The 13,471-nt window shown below is 36.6% G+C and overlaps 1 protein-coding gene across 1 annotated transcript in view; it reads left to right on the top strand.

Annotated features, from left to right (window-relative positions):
• Positions 1 to 13,471, top strand: part of LOC139716010 (uncharacterized) — a 45,440-nt gene extending 31,969 nt beyond the window's left edge. The window contains exon 8 of the mRNA XM_071627567.1: positions 12,974 to 13,471. Coding sequence (XP_071483668.1) covers positions 12,974 to 13,416 — 443 coding nt within the window. The 3' untranslated portion in view covers positions 13,417 to 13,471. The remainder of the gene's footprint in view (positions 1 to 12,973) is intronic.

Consider the following 13,471-nt stretch of genomic DNA (forward strand, 5'->3'; position numbering starts at 1 on the left):
GTACGAAACCATTATTGCATGATTACTAAGACATGAGAGCACTTTGGGGCGAGTAAGTCTCACAGTGTTAGTTATATGAAAGGTACTTTAACCTGAAACACAAACTAAGACAAGGAAACTCAGGGAAACTTTTGAGGTACCAAAACTTTTATATTATCTTTAATCATCCGTTCAATGCCAAACATGTTTTTTCATGTGGTCATGAAGCAAATTTACAAAATTCACAGGCATGAAGCAATTATTCAAGAAAATGTTGTCTTTTCTTCTGCTGTTTATTTTTCACACCTGCTTTATGTGTGGATTATGGATCCCCCTTCCTTCAATTAATATGCATGATTAGTTCACTGTTTGAAAAAAAAAAAATCTTGAGTTTATGGATCTGTTCATCAGCATTGCTTTTAGTATTGTGGTCTCTTGGTAATATGTGCTTGCTTATTTTCAGTTAGTGTAGATTTTATTTAGTGTAGTATTTGGTTATCTCACATGTAGGGTATGTAGACAGGTGAAGGGAAAGGTGTTAAGTGTACAGTGTAGTGTTTGGTGTATGAGCTTTTCTCATGGGTTTTATATACAGTGGATTAATATGGTACTGCTATAGACTTTGCCAAGTACTCAAACATGTAGATAGTTCCATCGAATCATGGCCCATTCCTACCAACTGTTGAAAAAAAAAACCCCAACAAACATGGGTGTTTGGTATAAAGAAAAAGGCCTTTAATATCAACACGAAACACTATGGCATGCGCTATCAGGTTAAAACTTGAAATGTAGAATCTCTAGAATGATCTTCTCTCTATCAAGTCATGGATCATAGGTTCCCTTTGTTCTTTATATTCAAGCAGAAATCAAGTCCTGATCTATTCTGAAATCATTTTCCCTTCCTTTATGCAGTGATAATTGTTTTTGTTTTTGTTTTTCTTTTGTTTTATACATCTGGGTTGTCTTATTATGCCTCCGCCACGAAGTGGTGCCGGAGGCATAATGTTTTTCCTTTATTTCTTCTGTTAGTTTGCCTTTGATGAAGTTTTTTTTTCTTTGTCATTTCCAAATTGTTGGTAATATAAATGGATAAGACAAAGTCCATTCAGTAGCTTTGAAGGAAGTATTATTAAGTTGCAAGACACCACAGTAGAGGCTGAAAATGAAATTATATTTAACTGTAAATAGAAAAAGACTTTCCATATATCATAAATAGATGATATCATTAGGAACTGTATTTCATTTTAGCCTTTCTCTTAAAGTTATTAGTTAGTTTTCTCTGGCTAGTTAAAGCTATTTAGCAGCTGGAAATCAAAATGCATAAAAAAACAAAAAAATTAACAGGAAATTCTGGAAATGCTTCAGTTTCACGTGAAATTGCTCTGATATCTCAACCATTGTTTTAAAGTGGACGCTTTTGTGTAATTTTTTTTTTCTGGGATGATTAGTCTTGTTGTACTGTATGGTTATCTCCAGATGACATTTGATTGAGAGTAGGCAAGCTTATTTCAGAAGGCGACAGTTTTCAGATATGAATTGTCACACACTTTCTGTTATGAACAGAATGAAAGGAGTATTATTCCAAATAGTCCCAATACCTTGACATTGTGTTAGCATAAGATGCAGGATATAAAGATAAACTGTTGCTTTTATGGACTAAAAAAGTAGTTGTATTGTGTTTGCTATTATTTCTTATTGCCAGCAGGCATGATAGAAGGGAAATCTTATTCTCTATGCCTGTGTATTTTCTATAATTTCTCTTTGCATAATCAAATCACTTGGGAGAGTGTTGAATTATGTCCACCCTGTGTTTTACTCTTGAAGTATAACTGTACCAATTCCACCTGTTATAGATTGTTAGATCCGGCCACGCCCCTTCCCACACACATCCATTTTCATGGATCCCTGGTATTTCAGAATGAGGGTCAGGCTTTATTTTCTTTCTTTTATTCAGTTTACAGGGCATGTACAAAGAGGTTGCTGTAGTTTTTTTTTTTTCTTCTTCGTCTGTTTTTTTTTTTTTTTTTTTTCTACAAAGAGGTTACACTTGTACTGCGGTTTTTTTTTCCTTGTTTGTTTATGTTTTTATTTCCATCATCTTTAAAAGCGAGTCTATATGTGAATTCATCAGGTTTCTATAGATTTTATTAGTTTTCCGTGATTTCTCAACTAATATTAAGATCGATATCAACTTTCCGTCTGAGTATGCACCCGAACTTGGCATTTCAGAAATGCCCAGATATAAAGTTCAGGAGTAGTTGATATTCCCTTGCACTTTCTTATTAAAAAAATGTATCTCCTGAAAGGTACATAGTGTTTGAATTCACTCAGAATATTAATTGACTGTAGATGCCCTGATCGATGTACATTGGTCTCTTGTTGTCTTTTGAATGACCAGTTTCTGATAATGAAAAAAAAAATCACAAATTTGTCAAGGACTGCAATGATGCCAGTCGTATTTGACACATCTAACTGCATGTAAATGTGTTAGTATGTATTTCTGTCAGCTTGTGAGCAATGGTGTAATAAAATTATGTTTGTAATTTTTTAGTGATTTACTCTTTGTGATAACTCCACGATACTCATCTGTGTGTTGTTAATGCTTATATGCATGCGAGTATGTTTGTCGTGTCCACATGTATTAACCGTATCAGCAATAGTTCATTGAACTAACATCAGGACTGAACTAAAGGAATTTTTATTTGAAATAACAAAACACTGTCCTTTCAACTCTATTTTCTACTGTTCAAACCAAAATATTACTCAAAATTGATTGCAAATATTGTGAAATATTGAGTAAATCCACCAAATTGAAGATTAAATTGAGCCTCTTTCTCTACAGGATGTGTATCATTTTAAAAATATTTAGAACATTTACAATTTGTTTGCTGTTTTTGGAGATTTGTTTGAAATAAAGGAGGCAAAAAGGCTGTACATTGTAGTCTCTTTCAAAATTCAGATGTTAAAGTTATTTTGTCTGCTTTTTTTCTTTGTCTATATATTTCCATATAAGATGTCCAAATTTTCATGAATGCTTGTGTATATATAGATCTCTAGAAGAATTATAAAATGGTAATATGGATCCAATCAATTATTGGCTGAGAGTTATGTCATGTGATCAGTCTTTAATTCTGCCTATACACCCAACTTGACTTTTCTCCAGGCATTAGTACACTAATGACTTGTACTAACGATTGCATTGCCTGTGTAGTACAATTTTTATGCATAGTAATCATTTGTGTGTATGATTTTGTGGTTATTTTGTTTTGAGTTTCTGTAATTTTGTGTCAGTGTCTGTCTGTGACATCTCGCAAAACTCATTAATACAGCAATATATTTGGTGCAATGGGATTTTTCATGAATTTTTGTTCAGAATTCCATAGCTCATAATTTTTACATGAGAAAGCTAGGTTTGCAGCAGGAAGGAAAACGTGTAATGTAGAGTCAAAGTGTCCACCCACGCGGTATACAGCCATTTTTCCTTATAGCACTATGTGATGTTGTATATTTGTTCCACATATTTCAGTGCTTATTTGAGCATTGTCAAAGACAACGCTGTTATCTGTCTCTTTAAGAAAAAGAAATAGCTAGGGCAGCTGGCTGGACATTCTTTGTTTCAAACTGGTACATGTTCCATGAAGTGTAGAAATATCTTCACTTTCATTACATGCCAGGGAGGCATTTCATGAAGCAATTTGTCTGACAAAGTTGTCGGACAAATTTGCTCTCAGCCTATCAGATGGAAGGATTTCAGTAGCTTGTAACAGTTTGTCAGAAAAGTATCCGACCAAAATGCTTCATGAAATGTCCCCCAGAAGTGCCTTTAAAGGACACTTTACAATGTAAAAGCACTGCATAAAATGAAACAGCTACATTGTAGATGGTGGTCGTGTACATGTAGGTAAGATGATGCTTAGAGAGTACAGCTGAAATTATCATTCTTACCCAGATGAAAGCCATGCATCATGTAAATACAAGTGCAGGTACAATCATGGGTGCTTCATAGATGTACGCTGTATCTTTCTTCCGGCATTACACATCTCACAAAGTCATAGATGGATGGATGATGCATTCACACAAAGTATGGCAATACTTTTTTATGTATATGCTGTCCAAAACCTCAATAATTTGTGCTAAGATTGCGGGTCACTTCAGTAGAGTTGGACCAGTTCTTGAAGGGAGTTGCCTCAGGCATGCATGTTTGCTATTAGATGTGACCTGTTACCATGGCAACCTGATATACATGTAGTCGCCTGACTCCGACTTCCTGATGATGGTATGTTTCAGTTCTCATAACTCCACATTTTTCCGGTTGTGTAGTACATAATTTGAAAACTCTTACCTCTTAATGCAGAATGTGTATGAAAGCTGGCAGCCATATAAGCACAAGCTTGAGGAAATGGGCCAGAAAATAGGAAGTTATAAATTCAATATTCATCTATCATCAATATGGTGTTATGAGAAGAGTATTTTGTTTAAATGTAAGTTTTGTAAAACATCCTTGGGCCTGTTGTTTCTTTTGATAATGAAAGCAGGTCATGTTTACTGATTCTGGAAGATGTTGAATGAGAGATACAAGTAGGTTTGTGATCATGAAATGTGTTTGTGATAAAAAGTATAAATTACAATATTTTAAACTCATGTTTAGTACTAATAGTAGGTTTTATATTCCATTGATTGATACATTTATGTGCTGTTCATAGATTTTTCTTTTCTCACTCTCTTTATCAGGGTAGGGTTTCAGTGTTGTCTCAATTTGAGAATGTTTTCCCTGCTCTGATAAATGAACAGATCAAATTTTAGGGTGTTTCTTGCTGCAAATGAATGCAGTGTAAACACCTACTTGGATGTTGGACTAGAATTATTTCCAATACATGAATGTTGTCATTCACAAACAGCATATCATACATGTGAACCAGTGAGTGTTGTAATTGCTGTTTTTCTCCAATTGGTCTGTGTTTCCACTTGTGCAGTCAGCACATGTGTGCGAAGTAATAGATTTAGATAAGTTTAAGATTCTGCAATTACAAGTTCTTATCGTTATTATAAACTGTCCTATCAAGAGAAGGGACAGGATAGCAAAGTAAAAATGAGTTTTGTCTTGCTGAAATTACGGCAAGAGCGTGAGTTGCACACATTGAGAACGAAAAAGAAGAGAGAAAGGGAGTATTAAGTAATCTAGAGAGATAGCTGGTGAGAAGGATGAGGCAGCGTTCACACTTTTATTTAATAAACAACTGCAACATTTCAGAACCACAAGCCTGCAACATTTTCACAACACCACGAACAGCTTCAGTCACCATGGGCCCATTCACATTGGGAGTGAAAAATTAGAACATTTCTGTCAAAGCTGCTCGGCAACCATGCCAAAAGCTTATTGTCACATCACCAGAATAACCACAGAATATAGTACAATCATTTTGGGTTTTCGTTTTCCTTCAGTCCACTTGAAGTTTGTTATGATGGATTTGCAAATGAGAATGCTCCCACAGAAATATAGTGATTTTAGTCACATAACTTTGGCTACTTCGTTTGAACTCCTTCCCGAAGGATGGTAAAAGACATTTATACAGTTAGCTACAGAGGCAATGGTTTTCATTGTCCGATGGTCCTATTGACTCTATACGGCAGGGTTTCTGTCTGTGCGTTATGATGGCATTTCCTTTGACCCCTAAATCTTTTAATTTGTTATTTTTCATTGCTGTGTAAACAGGTAGATCCAACATTGCAATGTTTAATGTCAAAATATTTTTTCCATGGGAGTAGCCTGACATCAGATTATACAGATGTCTCCAGCACCGTACATTATATCATCGCACAAGACCCAAATGGCGAAACCATGTTATAAAGTCAGCTAGATTATTGACATTCTTGTTCTCATGTGTTTATCATGACATTTTCAAAGTAAAAGAAGAAATCGTAATATTCTCCATATCATTTATGTTACCAGCAGGTGTCTGCAAACTATTGTCCATCATTTTGATGTTATGCACCAAATGATCATCTCTTGGTTGTCGTAACACTCCTGTAATGTTTGCTTTTGCTGTTGTTGTTTGAATGTGTCGCATTGTGCATTGCTTCTTTTTGTTTGTATTTATTTCTTTGCCAGATGATGATGTCACAGTGGCATTGACAGCTTGAATTTTTGTGATTTTTTTTTTTTACCCATCAGGTCAGTTTCTCTGCACTTTGCATACCATGCAACCAATGAGCCAGCATCCATTTTATACATATCACTCTCAGTATTTTAGTCCCAGATGTAAACACTCCTTCAACCCATTCTAACCCATTGTTGGGGTCATTCTAACTTGCAATATCCCTGGTAAGTGCGGACACAAGTCGCAAAAACAAAAAGTACTCATCTGTCTTTGCTGGCGGGTCAAAATGCAGCAGTAATTACGTGTGTAAAATAGAGATAAAAAAATCTCAAAGTAAAAGAGGAAATCATAATATACTCCATATGTGACCGTGCACCACAAAACGAACAAAAAGTCGCACACACTGATTTTGTGTGAGGACTGAAAATAGGTGAATGGGTCAACCTAGCCGATCTTGACTTTTTCATATTTTCTGAAAGAGCAAGTCTTCTCCCACATTATGCTAAAATTTGGGATCATAAAACAGGCAGGAAAGTGTGTTTTTTAGCAGTTTATCTCGAACATTTTGGTAGAATAGTGTGATTAGGTGTGTCTTTAGAGTACCCTTTTCATTTCTTAAAAACCTTGTACACACTCCTCACTTTGAACTCTAATAACTTTTGAAAGGATAATGCTACTGCTTTGAAAGTTGGCATTAATTATGGATGGAAAGTGTTTTATAAGGCATGCTCAATTTCAGTTTAATTTGATAATCCCTTTATTGTTGTTGCTCCGGTGGTTTACATCCTGTTTTTTGTTCCATTCATCGCACAGCCAGCACGGCTTGGTAAAGATTTAGTGCTGAATAGACACTGTACTTCAGAGCCTCTTTTCTCAGTTTACTCTTGTCCTGAGTGTGTGCTTTCTCTCCAATATTTAGATAGGTGAGGACAGTCCATTTGATTTGAGCTATACATCATTTTAAAGCTTAAAGTCTGCTCTTTCAGAAAATGTTGTTAACTAAAATTTCATGTCTGGCGACTTTCTGTTCGTTTTGTGATGCAGGGTCACATATTATTTCTGTTACCAGCAGGTGTCTGCAAACTATTGTCTATCATTTTGATGTTATATACCGATGGAATCCCATTTTCTATGCTCATTTTTCCACTAAAAAAAAAGGACAAAAAAGGGGTTTGGGTGTGTGTTGCTTGTGCGCAACTACAGGGGACTCCCATTAGAACGAAGTCCTCAGAACAAGCAGTTTTCTTTCATTCGATTGAAGTTTTATTATAGCCAAACGTAAAAACTGTTAGTATTAAGATATAAAGATGGTCAATTTTGGACATGACTTTTTGCTTGGTTGTAAAAGGAATTTTGTTAAACCTGCTTTGTTATAATGGGAGTCCACTGTATCTTATTTTATAGCTTGGTGAATTCACAGCCTGTGGGAAGTCTTCAGGTTATGCAAACTAAAGGGAGACGTACATGATTCATGAAGTTCACATTAATGCAAGTTAGCAGGATGTGCCGCAGGTTGGTTTGTTGTGTGAACAAAGCCATGCAAGATCTCATGCTGCCGCGAATACATGCTTCTAAAAAAATTGTGAGTTTGTTGCTTCTTGTTTGTGAAAATCTAATGATGTCTCACAAGATTTCAAAGCAACATCGCTCACACGTGTGTGAGTGACACTGCGCCTGAGTTGTGTTGAAGCGATTTCAGCAAAACTTCTTAAAGTTTGTATTTGCAGGATATTCATTCCCCTGTAGGTTTGAATGGCCAACTTGATGATTTAATGTATAATACATAAGAATTGCTGTCACAAGATTAGAGAGGGGTTGAGTGTTTCACACAATTATTTCATTGTGAAAGATGGAGACCAGCATGTAACAAACAAACTTCACAAAGCGAGACTTAGAATGTTAAATTTTTTAGTGTAATTTATATCAAACACTTAAATATGAACATACAAACCTTGTAATTATCATACTGATTTTGTATCAAAGTGTTGATCTTAGCAGTTGAGATGGTGCCATTTTCTGAAGTTAAATTACTGAAAAGCAGTGATGCAAAAGGGATACCATTCCTATGTACATGTACTATTTAAACTTTTGCAATTGATAATAGGAGTTTTTGTTGCCCCTTTAATGATGAAAAAAAAAAATGAGATAAGACATATCAAAGATACATCTTTTCTCTCTCTCTCTGCAAGTGTGACCATGTCACTGTCAGTACTCCCCCACCCCTTCCGCAATTTCGGATTGACTATGACCAATACAGATGCAATGAATTCAAGGGGTTAACTGCAGTCAAGAAAGGATGTAGGGTCTGATTCACTTGTTACATGGGAAACAAGAGCTCTGAGGAATATTATTGCTTTAAAAAGCTACGCATTCTGAAATAAGCAGATTATTAAAAAAAAAAGAATCTCTGCTTTCACCGATCCTTTCTGGCCCCCCCCCCCCCCCCCCTTATCTGATCCACCTATATTTATCTAATTCACCTGTCTAGATCTAATCCACCTGTTGGTATCTTTCATTAGTTACTAATCCTTCTCTGGGATGCATGTTCCTGTGTGTTTATCTCTCTAACACATACCAGTATGTCTGTCTGTATTACATGAGTATAATGTACAATGTACATATACTGGTAGACCCTACATTGTACACTATATGTACGTATGAATGTACACAATACATAAAATGTACACCATATGCACAAGCCTAGGTATGTACACCAGGTACAAGTGTATGTTTACTCGTATTGTACAAGGTATTATGGTATTGGATGTACATATGAGCACTACTTAGCATGCATGTACAGTATCTGTATGAATGTACAACTGTGCATACAGTGTATGTATGCACACATTTGATATATAATACATATTTTCCTATCATTTATTAATACTCTTCTTGTCACTCTCTTATTCCTATCTGTCAATCCTTACATCAGTGACATTTCTTTCCATTGTCTGTTTAAACCAGTCTATTGTGTCTTTTCATTAGTTTATCTTCTTGCTAATCTACTTGAATATTTATCTGTCTATCTGTGTATTATTAGGGAGATCTGATTTGTGTACCTACAGCAGTCCACAATTCATAAGTCTGAACTTCATGTTTGCTTTAGTTCCTGCATATTATTGATGCTACATGTACCATGCTGGAAACTTTTTCGTACCTCTTCTAGTTCTAAAAACTGATCTTGCAGCTGCAGTACTTTCCCCATCAACCCCATCCCAATGTGCATGAAAAGCTAACCCTAGGCTAACAAGGGGCAAGTAGCTTAGAAGTTCTTCCCAAAGCCGTCATTTCACAAAGAACGCAGTTGGTAGTTTTCGCTAGAAATGGTTAGATTGGGGCAGTGCGTCATGTTAGTGCCAGCAAGATGCATGAGATACTGACATGTGACCTGAGATCAAATGTGTCCACATTCTACTATTCATCATCTTCCTTTTTTTTTTTTTTTTGTTAGAAACATGTATACATGTATCACATAATTCATCTGTCAAATACTGATGACCATCTTCTTCCATTAACTGCCCCACCCCCTTTCTCCAGATATGAGAAAAAAAAAAAAAAAACTCAGTTTCGACCTGCATGTTGATCATTAAGGCAGTTTATGTATCGTATGCTTCAAGGTATGCAAGCAATCCTTTGGGGATTAAATCCATTGAATCTTGTGAGATCACACCCTGATCACCCTTAACCATCCATTTTTAAGCAAAATTAGACCTCGCCCTCATTGAATTTCACTTGTCTGTCGTAAGTCTGAGGGACGAGAAAAAAGTTTTTGAAGAAGCAACCATTGTATCATTCTTCTTCCCCCCCCCCCCCCCCCCTCATTCTGTATGAGTGGAGGCATGGTTGTTCGGTGTGCAAAGCTTTGAGCTCAATCTGAAGGTCTTAGGTTCAAACCTGTCCCTGCTTGGTACTCACATCCATGAGAGGAACCATGTTTCCCCTTTCATCTTCTGCTGCCACTTCCGGGTTTCTTCAGCTGACAAGAAAAAAAAAAGGAAAAAGGTCTTCACCGCAAAAGTGGGGAGACCCAAAGCCCCCCCCCCCCCCCCCTTCTGCTTGCCATGCCAGGTACTCATGGGGTAATAGCAGCGCTAATGTGAAGAGACTACTCTTATAGTAGATACATATACTATGTAAAACCATATGTCTGATTATTTGTGTCATCATTTTGCGGCAGGTTGATCTTTGTGAGGTTGACTATAATTTTGTAGCTACAACTGTATCAATTGCACAGTTATTCAGGAACAGGTTGAACACTGAGCCAGATGATGTCACAGATCGATACAATACCTCAGAGAAACATTCTTGGTTTCCCTCTGTCAAGTAATGGCTACAATGTAGGTCTAATTGTTGAGATAATCATGTAGGGAGTGACAAAAATGGGTGGCGTAATTTATTCTGACACCTGTATTGACCTTCCCATTAATACATAGCGAGTGATGGGACCAAAAAAAAAAATGCATTCAAAACAAAGAGCATGTATTCTTGGTGGCTTGCCTCCATCTTGTATCATATTTCCTATGGTAATTGTCTGCGTTCTAACTACCAACGCAAAGATCTTATGTCAAATCATTGTACAGGGGAACTTCTTAATAGCAAGGACCAAAAAACAAACAAACAAACAAACAAACAAACATGACAATTGTTACAAGTATGATCTATCAGATTTCTCACCTTATCAGGCCACAAAATCAAAGATACTCTTTAAACCATGGACAAAGATTGTACCACCTTTGTGAGTTTGGGCCTTTATACCAGAACTTGGGGGATTGTTATACAGTAGGAGGATTTTGTTATAATGTATCCAACATCTTTGTCATTTTATCTTCCTTTTTGTTACGGGATATGTGGATATTAATGCACAGCACTTTCAAATTAATGTAATGAATTCATCATTCAGCATGTTAATTATACTAGTACAATGTACTGGTACATCCGTTTTCTTGTTTTAATCTGCCTAATGAGAAAAGTATGGGTATAATTTGCTCACATCTGCCACAACTCTCATCACATTCCGGGATGAACATACATAGGCCTACTGTACACCCTGCAACATACATTGTCAGCTTGGCTTACAAATTTATTGATGTGTAATAAATTGTACAAGGCAGGGGCAGATCCACCTTCATCCGCCACTGCTAGGTATTGGCAATTTTGGCAATTTGTTTAAGTTGGATTTGTCAATTTTTTTATTCGTATCTCATTCATATAGTGTTTGCATGTTTGTTGGCATATGTGTTTCAAAGATCAGGTGAATATGCATTCAAAATTGTGTAATTGCCAGACTGCATTTAAACTACAATATTACACAATACCATTATAGTGAATTCTAGCCCATTTACACTGTACAGTTGTATGTTCTTTTTTTTTTGTCCACCTTTTTTTTGTTGATTTCCATGCCCACACTTTCATTTATTTATATATTTGCTTAGAAAATTATTCATGGGCATTCATAGGAATTCACCATTTCAAATGTCAATCATGATATTCATGTAGATGTAGATATCATATACAATTGTACCCGTGGGCCTATACACTGTAGGCATAGTTTTGTGTTAATATGAACATGAAAGGGAGAATAGGTAAGCACACACTGAGTCACATTTGAAGATTTCATCATTGAAGTTTTTTCATGTACAGACCATTTCAGACATAATGCACATGTAGATTGATTGGATAGAGATTCGCAAAAGCTGTCAAATGCATTCTGTGTCTTTTGTGCAGGTGGCTGCTTGATGCTGTGTTGCTGTTCTTTTTTTTTGGGGGGGGGGGTGGTAGTATATTTGTATGCTGTAGAAATAGTATCCAATTCACTGCTTTGTATTTTTCCTTTCCAACTTGCTGCCATATGTCATGTTGCTTTTTATCCCACATCTAATATTTTTGTTGGGAATTATTGCTAAAATGTATAATGTAGTAAAGATAACAAATAGATATATTTTAAAAAAGCACAAACAGTATGCATGTTATACACAAGTGTAATTTCAAAATCTCAAATTTGATTCCACCTGAAATTATAGATTAATTGTATAGGTTATTCATTTTGTTCACTAATATATAATTTTTTTTTTTCGTGCATATTATTGTGCTCTCCTGCTGACTTCTACAGTTTCTTTCACTATGATTACTATAAAGCATAACTAACGTTACATTTATACGTAACACTCTGCTCAGGTTGTGTTTCAGGGATATCACTGCTACTCCTTATGGACAGGTTGTAGTTGTTGGGTCAGTTCCGTAGAGTCTTTGTTGCAACAACCTAAACCGAATTGAGCAGATTTAACTCCTTCTGGTTATGTGGGCTGTAACTACAAACTGTATGTTACTTAATCCTTTTTGCATGCTTTGTACACATATACACTGTATGTATATATTTCATTCTTGCATTGTATTTTATGACTTGGGCATTCAGAGGAATCAATTCTGTTATACCTAACTATGGTTACATTACTCCATTACTTATCTGTTTTTTAGTTTTTTAGTTTAGCCTGGATTTTTGTACTTCAGCAATAAAGATATTGTACTTGTGGTCAATGGAAAGTGTATGTCCTGACTTTGTGTAGTTTGCTTTTGTTCATGAGCAATTGTTTTTCGTTTCTTTGAAATGGAGTTTAGTTTCAGCAAACAAAAGGAGTGCATTAGTTCAGGCTTGCTGAACTGTGCTGTTGAGATTATTTGGATGTGCTTTATATGGCTGTGGTTCAAACAGTACTACACATGTGTAGATGTCAACAAAATGTGCAAACAGCTTTAGCATTTCATTGTGTGTAGAGGAACATCCCATTTTCATCAATTCCTCATCAATTATTTCAAAGTAAAAATTCTTGCTCCCCTTTATAAAATGATTTGGTTCCTCCTTTGATTACATTTTTCTACCCTTGATTCATTGTCTGCAGTTTCTGAAGATGACAACACAGCCACCTCAAGCAACAAGCCCAACACCAAAAGGTTCCGTCGCATTAAGAAGCTGAAGCCTGGTGCCAAGGGTCCATCCCAGGACAACCAGAGCCAGTCTGGTAGCCAGCGGACTGCCTCTCCAAAGGGCATCGAGGTTCAGCCGGCCCAATCAAGCAACGACAGCAGCAACTTCTCCTCCAACAATTCCAACGACCTGACCCAGTCTCACCCGTCGTCGGGCTCGCGGCACAGCATCTCGCTGCCGCCGATCGCCGGCCGAGGGTCGCAGCTCCCGTCACTGTCAGAGAATGGAAAGGATGCGAACGAGAAGGACGCGTCGAGACGAAGGAAGAAGCATCATCGCAAGCTGAGCCAGAAAGCACTGGTGGACGCTGCGGAGGAGGATGGGGTGGAGGATGGGGAAGGATCAACGGACGCTTGAAGACATCTTTTGTCTGTCAGCGAACAGTGAGATCTTTCCCCATCATGGAAGGATA

The sequence above is a fragment of the Diadema antillarum genome, unplaced genomic scaffold (assembly GCF_040938485.1).
Source record: "Diadema antillarum isolate AM-2024a unplaced genomic scaffold, OU_Dant_1.0 scf00000060, whole genome shotgun sequence".
NCBI lineage: Eukaryota > Metazoa > Echinodermata > Echinoidea > Diadematoida > Diadematidae > Diadema > Diadema antillarum.